Raw genomic sequence first — 18,087 nt, forward strand, 5'->3', positions numbered from 1 at the left:
CTGATCTTCCTTCCTTCTCAGGTGTGATGGCTCTCTTCATGCTAGTCATCGCTGGCGATGGTCACTGGTGTTGCAGCTCATTCGTGGGGTCAGAGAGAGAGAGAGATTCTAGGTTGTGCAGCACCCTTTATACGCCGTTGGGTTTCGCGCTCCTTTTGGCCGTTGCCAATCATTTGATAAGGGCTTGATCGCCCTGATCGATAAAGTCCAATCGGGGGCTGCCACACCAATCTTTGGGTGTGTCCCCAACGGCCATGTAGGGTTCATGTCTCCCTCCCAAAAAAGGGATTCTGGCGCCCTTATGTCTGATAAACAACCCAGTTTGATCAGAAAGTCTCCTTTGTCCTAGAGATAACCCATATCTTGTTTATCTCTATCTTTTAGGCTGCAGCCTATCGTTTTAGTTCTTGCCCAATTGTCCCAGAGTGCTTTACACATAGCCATTTTGGATGGCCCGTTTGGCCACAGTGTATTAGGAAGATGGATTCTTTTCAGCAACCATTTGCAGGAGTTTGGTGAGTAGGGGTTGCAGGGAGAGGATAGTGGGAAGGCAGGTGCAGTTGTAGTAAGCAGGTCATGTGCTGAAAGCTCCAGGAATGCATGCAATCTTGTCCTCATGAAGAAAGGAAATACTGATCAGTGTAAAGTGAGAAGTGAATCAACAGTAAACCTCAACCACCACTTTCGTTTTCTGCCTGTTCCGAAACCAACCAGATAATAAACTGGAAGAAGGCTCAGGCTAATTCATGCTTGGACTAGTAAGATGAAAATGTTCCCTTGATTTAGAATTGCTAGTACAATGCTTCTGTTGCTGTAAACTGGTAGGAAGTATGCTTTAGTTGGGATAAGAGTCTGTGAAAGGTGAAATGTGTTACTGATTTGTTTTGAGATACCCACTGTCAAATGATTGTAATCTTCTTGACCTATCTAAGCCCTCTCAAGTCTGATTAATCTGCAGACACTTTGTTGCAATACTTCTTCATTAATGAAAATTTGTGCTGACAAAAGACAGGAAACAGTGGTACTTTTGATGTCTCCAATTAGTATTTACTTTTTCATATAAAAGTGCTATTGTTAAAAGTTTTTAAGGCTTGTCCAATTACAATTGAGCAAGATTAACTTTGCAATGATTTTTCCAGGAGCACTGAAATGGACAAATTGAGGAGCAAGAATTTAGAATTGAAATGAAATTGCATTTTCAAAATACAGAACTATCTATTTTTTGATCAAGACTATATTATATACAATAATCATTTTTTTTTTACAGTTAATAGTACTGTAAAACAATAATAAATTCAGTACAATACAAATTACTCCAAAAAAGAGTATGGATGACTCCCGAGGCTTCATTGACATGTACATGTCTGGCTGAACTGTAATTACAATTATACAATTTCACTGTTAATTATAGTAATTTAGTTGGCTTCAGATATCAGCACATTTTGTCCAAAATATAAAATCATTGACAGCAGTGGTGAGAATGTTAGATATCTCATTCTAGATCGAAAAGTGAACTGTTAAATACATTAGTATTAGACAATCTTTTACATTTTACAATATTATAATTAAACAGAAAAGACGTGCTTTGTAAGAAAATAATGCACTTAAACTATTAACCATTCTAACATTTCATTAATATTTCACAAACATAAAGAGTAATAGTGAAGATTATTAACAAAGAAATAAAATGCGATGCACTCTGTTGTAACAAAATAATACTGGCATGGATTAATGATATTTTGGATAAAAATTAATTGATCTGACCAGCTATTTTATTGCAAAAGTCAAAGATCTGATGAGTTGAATATGATAGAGGAGATATGGTTCTCAGTTGTTACAATTGTTACAGCACTGTGATTATAGATTACTAATTTATTTAATCCCCTAAAGTCTATATTGGTAATAGCTGATAAAATATTAAGGCTTAGCATTATAAAATGGAGGAGCAATAATCTTTAAATCAAACTTGAATGATATAAATTGTGTTTAAAATGAAAGATAGTTGTCATTGATATTTTCATGCCCTTGAAAACTTGTCACAAACATTGGTTCACTTTATCTGAGGCCTCTACTTTACTAGTGCTATTATTTATTGTCTGATGACACCTTTCACCGGTATCATGCAGAAAGGTGGTCAGTGAGCAAGTTGCCCACCCAATCCTATCATATACTGTTATTCCTAAAATTGACATCAAACTTTTAAAAAAATTGGAAAAAGGAAAAAACTTAGAATTATTTAATGATACAAGATGATGCAGAGACTATTTCTTTTCTCTTTGAAGTGTCCTTTCTCGCTGATGTTTTTGAATCTACCACAGTAATAATTTTCCCTCTTTTGTATTAAACTAACATTTTACTTTTTTTTTTGCTGCTGTTGTTTCGTGTTGTAGAAATACTATTTGTGCAGCTTTCCTATTTATTGGACAGAATGTTACTGGACTCTATGGAAACATCTTTCACAAGGATTGCTCGATTAACTGTCTAACGTTTTCAGAAGATTTCTAGAAAGCCTGGCTTGCTTTAAACTTTCTCCTGAAATTATGGCAGAAGATCAGAAGAACCCTCAGAAATTTCAGGTTCAGGTCAAGTTTAAAGTTTATTTATTAGTTTCACAAGTAGGTTTAGATTAACACTGCATTGAAGTTACTATGAAAACCTCCACAATCCGACACTTGTTCAGGTACACTGAGGGAGAATTTAGAATGGCCAGTGCACCGAACCAACACGTCTTTCAGACTGTGGGAGGAAATCCACACAGACACAGGGAGAACATGCAGATTCTGCACGGATGGTGAGCCAAGCTGGGAATCGTGCCCAGGTCCCTGGCACTGTGAGACAGCAGTGCTATCGTGTGCTCTGTGCAACTGTGTTAAAAATTGAAAGATGAGTCATATGCAATGTTTCCATAATAACAATTTGATTATAGGGAATGTTCAATTATTATGAAATTTGAGGAAGACAAACATAATTCTGAAAACAACGTGCATAATTTTTCAACGTGAAGAATAACTTTTGTTTAGTTTTTGAAATAACACAATGCTGCTTATAAAAAGTTTACTAGCATGAAGTGAGGCGGAATTTTAAGTCAAAAACCAACCAATTAATATCTGGGCCTTAGGAAACCCTTTTAATCATCTTAAAATGAGCATCAAACATTTATGACCTTTACACACCCTCTGATCAATTTTTCTTTGACAGCTTTTTTCTAAATAGACATTTCCTCTTTGTCGTTATTGACATCATCTTCACTCTTAACTATGATGGTCTTTTGATTACAGATAATCTTTCATTGGTTTTTACCATAAATTGCACTTATGCTTTTTGCCTTTGCTTATAAAATATGAAGAATGGCATTTGTCTATTATTTAAAAATTACTTTACATAGAAACCTACAAAAAAAAGCAAAAGAAATGTTGAAGTTTACAAATATGCAGTTGGCAGTGAAGACTTATGAACAGTCAATGCAAACAGATTTGTTGTTACCCAAGCTTGTAATATTCAGCAACTGTAGATGGGTGTTTCCTGATGTGAAAGGAATGAAGCGCTGAAAGGGGGAAACAAGAGGAAAGAGTGCTGAAAAATTGCACTGGTCTTTCTTGAATCTCTTAGCAAATTCGTAGACTGAAGTCTAATGTTCTTTAACATCAAGGGAGAACCAAATTTTAGGTTTGAATTTTCAATGCAAAGGTTTCATTCAATGTAGTCAGGATCCTTTCTGTAAGGCTCAGTAACTGAAAGTACCCATCAGCTGATAATTGGTGAAACCACTATAACATGTGATTATTGATTCGTATCCACTGAAGTCCTTGTTGAGTGTATTGAACAAGATGTGTCATACTACTATGTAGTGTTATAGGTTCCATCTGTGCATCAAGATCATGAAAGAACTCTGAAAAGAGAAAAAAACTGAAGTTACTTTGTAATGCAATGGAGCATTGATGAAAAAAATCACACCATGTCAAAAGTGCAAAGATAAGTTGGCCCAGAAGTCTCAATCTCCAGATTATACTCTGGGACCGACCCCCCGCCTCGCACCCCCCAGAAGTCTGGATGTATTGTCTATGAAAATATTCCCCAGGAAGTTTGGACTTTTGATGAGCATTTCCTCTGCTCCCTGGACCCTCTGAAAATGTTGCCAACTCTGAATTAGAGTAGGAGACTTTGGAAACTTCTGACTTACTTACCAGAATAGTTATCTAGGAAAGGTTAGAAGGATTAAAACCAGTTCTAATTCCTGGGTCGTCTATACAACTAACCTTTTAATCACTCACACCGACACCTCCCAACCCTCAAATCACCCCTGACCTCCAGAACTCCCCCCTGAACCTATCGCCTCATGGCCCTCCAAGGATCCAAAACTCGACCTGATTGCCCCCACAACCATTCAATTCCCACTGACCCTCTGACTCCCTACCATTTTCATTGGGGCGGACGTCTTCAGAATTCATATCCGAGTAACCAGAGTCATCTCTGAGTATTGTTTCTATAGAATTCTACTGCAATGTGGCCACTTGTTGGAGTTCCATGATGAAATGAGTGTTTGAATTGTTCAGTTGTGTTCCAGAATTCCCACAGGATCTAACTACTGTATACGTGTCATCAGAACTTACTTCCAAGAGACTCCACCCCTCCATTCCCCCGCGACCTTCCAATGCTCCCCAGTATGAGCTGATTCAACTTCACTACCCTACCCAGCTGGCACCCTACTGCCAGCTGTTACAAACTCAAATACTACAGTCTTGTTAGTGTTCTGTCTTCATTGAACTCAATACAAAATGGCTACCTGCAGGGAGCAGCTCTTAGCAGAGCCAAATAGGATAACTAGTAATGATTGCATTTCAAAATCCAAGCATCCCCTTTTCATAATGAACAAAAGACACAAATATCCCCCTTTCCTTAAAGAACAAAAGACAAATTTGCATGCACTATCATGTGTGACTGAGTTACCCAAGTCACCCATTATTCCACAACTGTTCTCATACATAAACAAACTGTTCATTATTCTAGTCATTTGCTGCACATGCATTTCATATGTAGTTGGTAAATTGTGCACGTTGTCTTTGGCTGAATGACGTTCCTTCTTCAGGAAGTGTCGTTCCCGTAGCACTTGTTGTTGCCATGATAACTGTTGCTGTTGTTCCATTTCCATTGTTGGGGATTAGTGGAGAGTGATAATCTCTCTCCTGGTCTGTTTTGCCTTGCATGTGCTCCAGCTGACATTTTATAATCTCTGCGTTTCTGCACTGTCTAGTGCTTTCTTGGGAGTTAGCTTATCTTCTTTCAGTAGATTTGCTCTCATATGGTCATAGAATCCCCACAGTGCAGAAGGGGGCTTTTCGGCCTATTGAGTGTGCACTGATTCTCTGACACATCATCTCACCCAGGCCCATCCTGCATTCTTTCCCTGTAACCCCATGCATTTACCCCCTCTAATTCCTCTAACCACACATCTTTGGACACTAAGGGGCAATTTAGAATAGGCAATGAACCTAACTTGCACCAGTCTTGGGAAGAAACCAGAGCACCTGGAGGAAACTCACACAGACTTGTGAAGAACATACGAATGCTCATTGTCAGATCACTTATGCCTATATACACTATATATACAACAATTTTATCTTTAAAGAGATTTTTTTTTCCCGAATTAACACGATTCTGTGAGTTTTATTGCTGCAATCACACACGGAGCAATTGACTCCATTTCACCTTTCATTTCAACAGGAGTTTGGAGTGGAAAATTTATAACCATCTCGCAGTGTCTTATTTGCAATTTCCAGCTTGTGTTATCTTTTCTTGTCCATATTTTGTTTTCAACAGCTTTTAGCAAGTTTGGGGCATTTCAGTGTTCCTCTTTCAGTAGCTGTGGTTTCTCTTCCAGCTTTTCAAAGTTCAATTTTGGCTCTACTCCTGACACTATGGGTGGAATTTTCCCGTTGCGCCCACCATGGGAATCGTGGCAGGCAGGACACAGACCCTGCAAAGGACTGTTGGCTTCAGGCGGGTTTTTCTGGTCATGGGGCAGCCAGAAGAATGCACCCTATGTTATGTGCTCAAAGATTTCAATTTTTTTAGTGTGTTTATTAAACTGAATGTAAGATGGCTGCCTGCAGGCAATCCCTCAGGGCAGAAGTCACATGGCATGGCAAGCCAGATGGTTCAAGTTTAAGCTTATTTATTAGTGTCTCAAGGAGGCTTACATTAACACTGCATTGAAGTTACTGTGAAACTCTCCTAGTCACCACACTCCGGTGCCTGTTTGGGTACACTGAGGGAGAATTTAGCATGGCTGATGCAGCTAACCTACACGTTTTTTGGACTGTGGGAGGAAACCAGAGCACCCAGAGGAAACCATGCAGACATGGGGAGAACGTGTAGACTCCAAGCTGGGAATTGGACCCGGGTCCCTCGCATTGTGAGGCAGCATTGCGAACCACTGTGCCACCTTGTCACCCTGGGACATGTAGTAATGACTGCATTTCAAAACCCTAATACCTGGCACACTACCTACCCTGCCACCATACCCACCTGCCACCCTACCCAGATGGCACCTTAGCCACCCTGCCACCTTACCCTCCTACTCAATCAGAAACAATCATTCACTAACACAGTGAAAAACATTTATATAGCTTTTCATTTGTTATTGGGAGAAGACTTACACAAGTATGACAGATAGTGCTGTAAAAAGGGCTTTTTCTTGCAGTGAGTGGCTTGGATCTGAAATGCACAACTAGAGTGCGAGGTCAATTGAGTCTTCCAAAAAGGAATTGGATCATTATTTGAAATGGAAAAATTTGCAGGCAAGTGGCTCTCGGAAACTTGCTCTTTCAGAGAGTAAGCAGAGACAAGATAGGCCAAATGGCCAGCTCTGTGCTGCAGCCGTTCTATGGTTCTATCAATTAATCATAAAAATGATTTTAAAAATCTTGAATGATAAAATGCTGATAAAAATCATTTGGGCGGAATTTTCCCATCCCGGGAATTGTAACGGGTGGGACACAGGACATGCTAAGGTCCACTGACTTCGGGCGGGAGTTTCCAGTCTTGGGATGAGTGCGGTTAGAAAATCCCGCTCTTTGAATGTGGTGACAATGGTTAGACATTGTCAGGGTGCAATTTGTAAGCTGAAAAAGTGCGAGTTACAGCTTAGTAGCTTAGCAAAGTTCTCTGAATTGCTAGTAAATCCTACAAATTTAAACTGGACAAACAACTTGCTTGAAGTGTTCTTTTAAAACAACTCCCAAAGTACATATCTATGGAACACTGGAGGAGGATAAATCATATGTACTTCAACGTTCTCATATCTTGAGATTCAATGTTTACGTTATTCTATTTCCGAACCTCACCTTGTGCATTTGTGAATATTATTTCATTATTAGATCTCGGAGAGGGAAGCAGAAATTTCCTGTACATTATCTCCCAATTGAGCCAAAATGTATACCTTTGTTCTCCTTGGTCAGTTTATCAGCCATTTCCCAGTAATCATAACTGTAGAGAATGCTGTTGGTGATGTAGACATGGTTGGCAGCCAACTGATGAATGCGCTGTGGAATGTTAATGGTTGAAGAAGGAGATGATCTAACGTCACTGGAACTGCTTCCATGTGATCCAGCTGAACTAACAAGGGAGGGCGGAGATAACATTGGTGAAGATGTCCTTATGCACCTGGAAAGGCAAGTATAGATATAACTAAAACAATACAGAAAGAACACTGGCAGCTTTTCTTCATAAAATGGAAGAATTTAATTTAACAAATTATTTTTTGATTTGTCAAGCTTTTGGGGGCTATGTTAGCTTTCATTTTTTTCTGAGATCTTAGATTGATAAAAGAGTATAACTTAAAAAATCAGAGTAGAAGTAGGCGACTTGGACACTCAAGCATATTCTAGCATTTAATAAGATCATGACTGATCCTCAAACTCAACTTAACTTACTTTTGTTTCTGATCCCCATATCCTGCATTCCCTCAAAATCCAAAAAGATATCAGTCTCATCCTTGCATCTGCTCAATAACTGAGCATCCACAGCTTTCTGAGGTGGAGAATTTCAAACTTCCATGACCATCTGAGTAAAGAAATTTTCTTCATCTCAAACCAAAATAACTGACCCCTTACCCTGAAGTATGCTTCTGAATTCTAGAATCTCCAGCTAGGGGAAATAATCTCTCAGTATCTATCTTGTCAAGTCCTCTCAGGATTTTTTATGTTTCAATTAGATCATTTCTTACTCTTCTGAACTCCCTGAGTAAAGATCCATTCTATCAATCTCTCATCATTGGACAACCCTTTCAAACCAGGGATAAATGCGACTGCTTCTAGATCATTCAATTATTTGTTTTCACCACAGTCTTATGGAGACATTAGCGTTGCTTTGTATCTTTTCTGGCTTTCTTTAAGCCTTCCTCTGTCCATGTCTCAATGTAATCTACCCATCCAATTTTTCTTCTTCATTTTCTGGTTTTATCCTCAGTTTCCCCTTCAATTATTGACAGGAGAAGTTGTCAGATTTGTGTTTCCAACATCCACAATTAATTATCTTTCTCTCTCCAACCTTACTTAGCAATACTTTTCATTCCTGAATTTCTACTCTAGATCTAACCCATTCATTTGCATTTTCTCTCCATCCAATTGATTCTGAGCACACACACATTTCAAAAACTATGATCCTCCTCTCATCCTCTTCAGAGTCCAACTCTTGCACCCAAAGAGTATGTATGACATTGACAATGTTGATAATAACCAACATATAATGACTGTACAGTATGAAGCTGAAGTTTTTCAGCTTCATACTGATGTCTTTGGACTTCTAGATGCTATTTCAGTCACTGGCCACACCTCTTGCCATAGCTAACCTAATGTGGATTTCATTCTTCGGATATCATCAAGCCAAGTTACGTGAAATTGTCCACTGCCTCTATCAGTGGTTAGCCTTGCTGCTTCACAGCACCAGGAACCCGGGTTTGAATTCTGGCTTGGATTTCTGTCTGTGTGGAGCTGCATGTTCTCCCTGTTTCAGCGTGAGTTTCCTACGGGTGCTCCAGTTTTCTCCCACAGTCCAAAGACGTGCTGGTTAGGTGCATTGGCTGTGCTAAATTCTCCCTCAGTGTACTGAACAGGCGCCTGAGTTTGGCAACTAGGGAATTTTCATAGTATCTTCATTGCAGTGTTAATGTAAGCCTACTTGTGTCACTAATAAATAAACATTAAAATCTCAGGGCTTCCAATCTTTTCCATTGCCATTTAAAACCATAGGACAGAACTTAACGAGAATGATTCTAAGTGTCCAGCTAGTGTGAAAATGGGAGAGCTCCTGATCTGTTTTTTGGGTGAGTTTTTATGACGAATCTTATGTACTAAGTCATTGAAAAAATGGTGTAGACAATTTCTAGCTGCTGCAGGCAGTGGGCTGGGATTATTTTGCCTGCCAGCCTGTAGAGGGAGTTACTGCTTATGTAAAGACCTCTGATGCTGCAAATGCACAATTCTAACAGCAGGGATCTGACAGACAGAAAGGAGAGAGAGCTATCAGGCCACTGCTGCTGCAGGCAACCTCAACAAACTCCCCCCTCCCCCCACCTCACCCCACAATTGCGGGAAACTGCGGCCGATCATGGACCCCACAATGCATGACATCTAGCCTCTTCTGTCCCCCTGTGACCCAGACTGATCATACCCTTGATGCCTAGCTGAGATGCCAGGCTGGCAGTGCCAAGGTGCCAGGCTGGCACTGCCCAATGTGCATCCCCTTGCTCTCGGCCTCCCTTAGGGGCCTCAATGGCCTCTGGTTCCACTGGCGATTGAGCACCGGGCTCACTAAACAGATGGAAATAAGTATTTAAATAAATTTGAATGAATTATTCAGCCTTTGCCATTTCTGGCAAGAGGCAAACTTTGCCACAAATTCGGCTCTCGTAAGATCGTGATTGTTGAAAAATTGGGCGTGATCCTGATTTCTTGGCTCTCGCATGATTTTACTGGCTTGCTCCTTCCATCATTGGGAGGAACAAGACAAGAGGAGCCAGTAAAATCTCAGCCATAATGTTAGTCTTTTATGATCAGGCTAAAATACTTTTGACTTAGCCTGCCAACATCTCTAACTCTCACTTTGTTCTACCCAGGTAGGAATAATGTGGTCAATAAATAAAAGTCCTTTTGAGATTTTCTTTAAGGTATTTGGGACATGGAAATGTATCTTTGTGATTTGGTTTTCTTTAGCCACTTCACTCAGCATGACGAAATACAGAAAGAGATTCCCATCCTCCCAACTAGTTTAGCTATGAAATTGTACTGTAGCAGTATCAGAGAATCATTGAATAATATCATACAGGGGACAATTCAGCCATCATGACAATTCTGACTTCTTGGAAGAGCTATCCAATTAATCCTACGCTCAGGCTCTGTCCCCATAGTCCTGTAATTTTTTCCTTTCAAATATTTATTACATTTCCTTTAAATGTCACCTTTCAATCTCTTTCCCAGATTTTTAGGAACCTTTTGGGTAGTAATGTTCCAGATCACAAAAACTGACTTTGTTTAAAAAGATTATTTCCACACCTCTGGCTTTTTTTTGATGACACCTTATCCTCTGTTAACTGACCTCTATTAAATTTTCTCTTCATCTTCTTTGGTCTAAGGAGAACTGTCACAGCTACTTCAATTTCTCCACATAAATGATACCTTCTTGTAAATCTCTTTTCATAGAATCATAGATACCTACAGTACAGAAGGAGAACATTTGGCCTATCAAGTCTGCACCAACCACAATCCCACCCAAGCCCTTTCCCCATAACTTCATGCAGTTACCCTAGCTAGTCCCCCTGACACTATGGAGCAATTTAGCATGGCCAAGCCATCTAACCTGCACATCTTTGGACTGTGGGAGGAAACCAGAGAAGGCAGAGGAAACCCACGCAGACACAGGGAGAATGTGCAAACTCCACACAGACAGTGACCCAAGTTGGGAATTGAACCCAGGTCTCTGGCACTGTGAGGCCACAGTGCTAACCACTGTGCCCCCATGCTGCCCTTTTTCACCCTCTGCAAGGTCTTAACATCCTTCCCAAAATGCTGCATCCAAAATGGGATGTAATACTCCAGCTGATGCCCAACTGGTGTTTTACAAAGGTTTCAAGTTCATTCTTTGATTCTTTTTGACTTGAAGCTATTGAAAACATTGTAAGGAGATTATTTAATTTGAAATAGTGCTGGTTTCCGTTTTTAGATAAGGCAGTAAAGAGCCACTTTTAAAGGTATTGTCTGAAGAAATGCTGGCTGCTGCATTGAGCAGAATTCTCAAATCGGGGTTGAGCATAAAATAAACACAATTAACCTAACCATTATGCACACAATTTGACTTTTCTTTTCAATTGGGATATATATCACTTGCTTTATGTCACCTCCGAAGTTGATCTTTCTGGTCCTTGGACTGAATTTTCCTGTCCCATCTGCCACAGGAATTGTAGTGGGTGGGACAGGTCCATGCAAAGGTCCGCTTGCCCCAAGAGTTTCTCTTCATCTTCTTTGGTCTAGAGTTGGGGCAAGCACGGCTGGAAAATCCCACCCACTGTTTCAGAGTTACTTGTGCAAAGTTCGATTTTAGGTCAAACAAAAGAAACACATACTTACTTGTCACTGGCACCCCACAGGTTTGAAGTTTTAGCTTTTTCACCAGAATCCTACGACATTAAAATAGATATTTAGAATGGCAATACAACTTATCAAGAACAATAAGATATTAGATGTAGTCCGTCACAAAAGGAGCATCTAGATAAGCTGAATGGTTTCCCTCACAGAATGTTATAGCACAGAAATAGGCTGTTTAACTCATCAAGTCTGCATTGGTGTTTTTGATCACATTATCCAAACAAATCCCATCCTCCTGTTTGTTTCTACACTGAAAGGGGGAACACCAATAAGTTATAAGATTTTTAAACAATTAGACATTAAAGCACTGACAGAACTACCAGCATTAAGTTAAATGACTTTTTAAAACAAGCTAATGAGCTAATAAGAAAGCAGTTTACATGAGATGCAAGTGATTATGGTGTTAAGACACATATGTTGATATTTTGAATGTATTAATATATTACGATTTATTGTCCATTTAAACTAACAGCAATTTGTTGCAAAGCATCATGTAAAATGCATTAGGGTGAAGTCATATTCCAAGAGAATGTTTAAACCTTGGGAATGTGCACGATTTATCAGTAAAGTTTTGAACAGAGAGATCATTTAGGACATTTCATGAACAGGGTTTATTCACTACCTAGACAAGATGGATGCATGCCCAAACGTGGAGTCATGTGTTAATCTGGTTTGGCAGTGATCTTTCAGGGAATCCATGATTACATTCAGTTGAACTTTGAGCTAGCATCTGAGATTACTAGGTAGCACAGGAAATGGGGTCAGCCAAGACAGGAGTTAACTTCTGGATTTTACGGATTAATAAAATGCCATTATGCCAGAGCATAAGGTATAATTGGTTAAGATTTATGACAGGTATTATTGATTTGTGTATATTGTAGATGACTGATTTTAAGCCACTGAAAGGCGGGTGTTATTGATAAGAAAACCTATAATTGATCTGTTTTCAATTGTAAACGTCAGACTTCATCAGAGGGGTCTGGCTGCTCTCTCTCAGATGGTCTCCCAGCAGCTGCTGGTTAAATAAAGTTACATCTTTAAATGGAGACACTGTCTTTGTGAGTCTTGTAATGTCTGAAGTTTAGACAGTATTGGTCACCTTGGGTATCCACCAACACATACTCATCAATATTCCTCTTTTTTTCAAACAACCAAGATCCATTTAACATAATTTATGGACTAAAATAATTTATGGGGGAAGGGGGAGGAGGAGGAGGGGGAAGGGGGGATGGGGAGGGGGAAGGGGGAAGATAGTTTGTTACTAAGAATCTTGCATTCCAATTGTACTTTGTGTAAATTATGTGATATGTGCAAGGTGCCAACCTTGGTACACTATATGACTGGAATTAGTTTGTAATTCCAGTTTGTTGACTTATCCCTGAATCTAATTTAATACTAACACCCTTATACAAATTACCTGAAATATCCACCTCGCTTAAATAGTCAAAGATCCTGAAACATTAAAATAATAACAAAAATTGAACCACAAATCAAATTTCAGAAGTTATGTGCATCATGTGCTAATTTTTCTTGAAAATTCTATTTCATTTTCTTTTAATTGGTTCTGGCTTTCTTTAAACTTTGAGTTTCTGATTTTTGATGTTTGAGCAGAGGCTTTCAGCAATTTACTGTCACTCTCCTTAAAATCACCTTCGGTGAAACATTGCTAAGATGATTAGGCATGAGTGAAGCACTAGAAATGAAAGCCCCAGTGGTAGCCAGTGCTTAGTTTTCAAAAGATTCCTTCATCTTAAGCCGTTCTCTCTTATCTACAAAATGACATGAACTTCAAGGGTCGAATGGCATATCTGCATGCCATATTGCCTCTATGGCTTGATAACTAGCAAAATAAAAATCATTGTAAAGTCCATGCAAAATAGATACACTACAGTTTGCTGAATTAATTCCAGTTTCACAGTTAATTCTGAACTAACTGATTTTATATTTTCCAAAGAAAAATTATAATATATTTCTTTGAAGGTTCATTAATGAGTTGAAGAAAGGTAATGCAGAAAAATAAATAAATGGAAGTTTCAGCACATACCCAGGTTTTCCAATGGTTTTAACATACACCATTATGATCATTTATTGTGAAAAGGGACAACAGAGAGTCGGCAGCATGGGGCCACAGTGGTTAACACTGCTGCCTCACAACAGTCTGCTCAATCATCAATTAATTGGATCAGAGCGCCAGGGACCCGGGTTCGATTCCCAGCTTGGGTCACTGTCTGTGCGGAGTCTGCACATTCTCCCTGTTTCTGCGTGGGTTTCCTTCCACAGTTCAAAAAACATGCTGGTTAGGTGCATTGGCCATGCTGAATTCTCCCTCAGGGTATCTGAACACACGCTGGAGTGTGGTGATTAGGGGATTTTCACAATAACTTCATTGCAGTGTTAATGTAAGCCTACTTGTGACCACTAATAAATAAACTTAAACTTATTTTTTCATATTCCTTGAAACCACATTCTTACATTTAGTTTTATAATCCTAGTATCAGATATGTTTGAAATTATCCCCATGATATTCCACACCTATTAACCATCCTTATTCCATTCACTTGTACAATGACTTCATTTTGACATTAGACACCTATAATTTGTTTACAAATAGGGAGAGGTCGAAAACACACTAATTCAATGGCACAAAGTTTTGCAAAAAATCTGCTTAAAATTACATTTCTTATAAAAATTGGTTTTGCTAAACAGTCAAAATATTAAAAAGGAACAATACCTCTTTCTTTTTAAAACTGCAACAATGACTGGTGTGTTTGAACTTAAGTGGTTGAGGGCAGTACTGACACAGGTCCTTCTGATGCACAGTAGCATGTGCAATACTACTGTTTAGTACTTCTTTCCTGTTACACTAGGTCAAAGGGCAAAAAGGTACAATTAATTGGATCAGAGCATCTTCTTTTATTGTGTAAATGAGAGAACATTGCCTCTGTTGTAGACAACCCACAATTTTCTAACGAGTATGTCTGTGGCAAGGTTCCTGAGCTAAACCTACATTTGTGGAAAATGGTTTTACTGTATTTGAGAAGAAAATTATGATTACTGATACTCCAAATAGCATTTACAGTTTAAATGGCATTTTCAGGAAACTGCTTTTCAATCGTGCAAAGTATAATGTTTTCTACCAATTTAGGAATGTTCATTCTAGACTAACTCAGGATTATGTTACAACCTCCGTAGAGACTGGTACTTTAAAAAAGATATTTAAATTTCAGTGATTAACTGAAAAGATCACATGGCAAGATTTCAAGTTTTAAGACTTTTACTGCATTAAAAATCTAAAAGCAACATTGACTAATGCAATATTTGTAGGCAATTTATACTCTCAACTGTAGAAAGGTTCTGCCATTTAACTTTTACAATGACCAAACATTCATTAAGCGGACACTTTACTCTCCTGCAACTAGTCCAAAGCTATTCTTTGCTCCCAATGACCAATTTCCTTTTACATTTCCCAGCCAGCTAATTTCTAATCCTAGAATTGACATTCACTGTAATGTCACTGTAAGGAAATTCCTTCTCCTCAGCTGAAGCTAGGAAAATTGTTCAGCCTCTGTTAGATCATTATCAGTTTGGCCTATTCAATCTGAACACAAGCATCCTGTGTGGTGAACAGTAGGGTCAGCATTTTCTCTGTTTCAAGTGCAGGTTTAGTTGCCTCTTTATTCTTGCTCTCTCTCCCTGAGATTCTTGCACGCTTATTCATGTCCGTTAGATTCAGTGGACTCTTCAGAAACCCCATAACTCTATACAAAAATGATTTTCTGTGGACTTCTCCCTATCTAAAGTACATTTCTAAGGCATCATGAATCACATGGGCCTTGCATCTGGGTAGAAGTGCCAATTACTTATCCTTAGATCCCCAACTCCATTCCATCTTGGAATTAAACAATCAGTTTGAAGTACAACTGTTTATGAAATCTAACATTCTTAACACCATCCTGTAAGACTCAGACCAACAGTCTACCAACAGTTAGCGCAGATGGTCTTGCCATTGTTCACAGGTGTGAACAACTTGCACCTTCTCAGCAAATCTCTTGGTCTGGGCCCTTCTTAACCCTATAGAAACCAAGGTTTGTTGCCTGGCAAAATTCAGAACAGGTCACATTAACCTGTTCGTTCCTCCATTTTAGCTTAAATTAATCAGACAGTCTGAAAACATAGCAATCTTATAAACTTAATATTTGTAACAAATGCAAATATATCTGCAGCTTATCTCACCACTTTTGATTGAAAAAACACAGAATCTCTAACAGCCATATACTGAATTCCCGAGGAAATGACCTTAATCCTTTATTTGGAATCAGAATTGAAGTAAATAGATTGAAACCAAGACTATCATTCAAGCTATATTCAAGAACTCAAATTATGTTCTTACAACAGAGGATCAGTTAAAGTTTATGACGCTGTGAAGATTTAAAAAACTGTATCAAGTATTTACCTTGAAATAGTTGATCAAGGCTTTAGAATATTTAACAGCATTATCCCTCTTAAGTCTGAACATCCTCCAATAAAGCAGTGCCAAACAACGGTAACTGCAGAGATCAAAAGTAACAATGTCATAAACTGTGCTCAGATAAGTAATACATGTTGACAATCACAGTTGTATGGTCTACATCTAAAAAAGGAAATAGTTCTACAAATTCAAAAATTCTCATCTAATCTAAACCATTTTAAAATCACTGCTATAACTTTCTAAAAACAAAGACTTGAATTTTTTGGCTGTTCCCACCAGCAGGATATTCCTATTCTACTAATGGTCGCCTTCCTATGGGGTTCTTTGGTGAATGGTACGAACCATGCAAAATGTCGTAGACACTGGCAGGACTAAAAGATCCCACCAGCAGCCAATTGTGGGTTAACTCTGCTGCTGGAAAACACACAGCAGGGCGGCTAGAAAATTCCACCCCAAGTCTTTCATATCGACAAGTAAACAAAACAAAGCACAGTGGCCTGATTTTGCTGTAACAATAGTAGTAAGGCTATGAGCATCATTATTATTGCAGAGTAAATTTGACAACTTCTAGTGTCCGCACATGTCAGTTAGGCATGGAGCCACAGACTCTTCTGTCAGAGATATCCCGCTTCTTCATGTGATGTGCTTTTGTAGGGTCCTTGCTAATACAGCATTTAAATCACCGTAATGTCATAAACTTGTGGTACATATCCACTAATTCTTCAGTGAAGGTGGATTTAAAAAAAAGGCTAGAGCATTTAGGAGTGAGCTTTAAAGGTGTGATAAGTGATAATTAGTGCTAAACCACCTCTCTGGCCCTAAAACAATTTAAAGTGTGGAGTCTCATTCCCTCGGAGGAAAATCAATATTGCAATTTTCAAAGAAAATAATCGTTTTTTAAAGTTTTTTTCTTTTTCCTTTACATCTCTCTCCCTTAAACCCATCTGTTTGTTCCCATCTTTATTTTGTTTTCTATACGTTATTTAACTATCATTTATATTGCCTGTTTTTTACTTCTTGGTTTGCATTCCACATGGCTAGGTGAAGATACTTTAATTTCACTGGTTGGTGATCCTTGCTGTTGCATGTCCTGCCCATAGACATCCAAGGCCCTCTGGAGGGAGCACCACACTGGATCAGACCCAATTAGTGAAATTCACAAGTCCATGAAAAGTCCCTGGGCAACTGCACTGGAGATAAACAGAAGCAAATGTTCCTTCATCATTGGCAGAAATATCCAGGCCAATGACATTTGGAATGTTACAAAGGCCGTTTTAAAAATGCAATATTAAACAAATTCATAATTAAATACTTTAGATTGCCAAGTTTAGGAAATGTTTTGACCAATTTTTTCATTGGAGTAATTTTAATATGTTAAACTTAAGGGATGCATTTTAACTTCAAGTAGATTCAAGCATATTTAAAAATCTGCCTATAGCAATATGCTGCAGCCACTGTGACAATGAGTAATTTGTGTGTTAATGAATCATGCATTGCATTTGTGTTTCAACAGTGACCTGGGATATTAGGTTCCCTATTATGGAAATGACATATTGATCTGAGCCATCCATGCCGAGAATCCACACCTGTGTGGGAAGGGATCATAGGTGAAGAGTGGGAGGTAATTTATCTCGGTGAGAGTCTTACTAAGAATAATGTAATGTGAAAGAAATTGTAGGGATAGCTCACACACTTCCTGTAACTCAGAGTAACAAAAATGAGAGAAAAACAATGTTGAAGGCCAATCTGTTAGGTCTGTTATGGGAGTAATATCCAGCAAGAACAAACCTACCAAGAGAACTTACTGACCACGAGTATTGACCTGGTCAAGCACAGAAAAAACAACCAGGAAAAGTTAAGTTTGTCCACTAATATTGAGAAATTATAAGGAGGAGATGGACATTTTTAATTAGTAATGAGTTGAAGGGCTATGGTGAATGGGCAGGAAAGTGGAGTTGAGGCCAAGACAAGATTAGCCAT

At 38.7% G+C, this 18,087-nt stretch overlaps 1 protein-coding gene across 7 annotated transcripts in view; it reads right to left on the reverse strand.

The window, feature by feature from the left end:
- Positions 1–1,041: 1,041 nt before the first annotated feature.
- The window catches only part of aff3 (AF4/FMR2 family, member 3), a 258,978-nt gene continuing 241,932 nt past the window's right edge, over positions 1,042–18,087 (reverse strand). For all 7 annotated transcript variants that reach the window (XM_080197118.1, XM_080197117.1, XM_080197122.1 and 4 more), the window contains 5 exons: positions 16,093–16,186; positions 14,371–14,502; positions 11,622–11,671; positions 7,439–7,662; positions 1,042–3,889 (listed from right to left, as the gene is read on the reverse strand). In XM_080197118.1, the coding sequence (XP_080053244.1) occupies positions 3,768–3,889; positions 7,439–7,662; positions 11,622–11,671; positions 14,371–14,502; positions 16,093–16,186 (622 nt within the window). In that variant the 3' untranslated portion in view covers positions 1,042–3,767. The remainder of the gene's footprint in view (positions 3,890–7,438; positions 7,663–11,621; positions 11,672–14,370; positions 14,503–16,092; positions 16,187–18,087) is intronic.

Source organism: Carcharhinus amblyrhynchos, chromosome 10, assembly GCF_965287045.1.
Source record: "Carcharhinus amblyrhynchos chromosome 10, sCarAmb.v2.hapA, whole genome shotgun sequence".
NCBI lineage: Eukaryota > Metazoa > Chordata > Chondrichthyes > Carcharhiniformes > Carcharhinidae > Carcharhinus > Carcharhinus amblyrhynchos.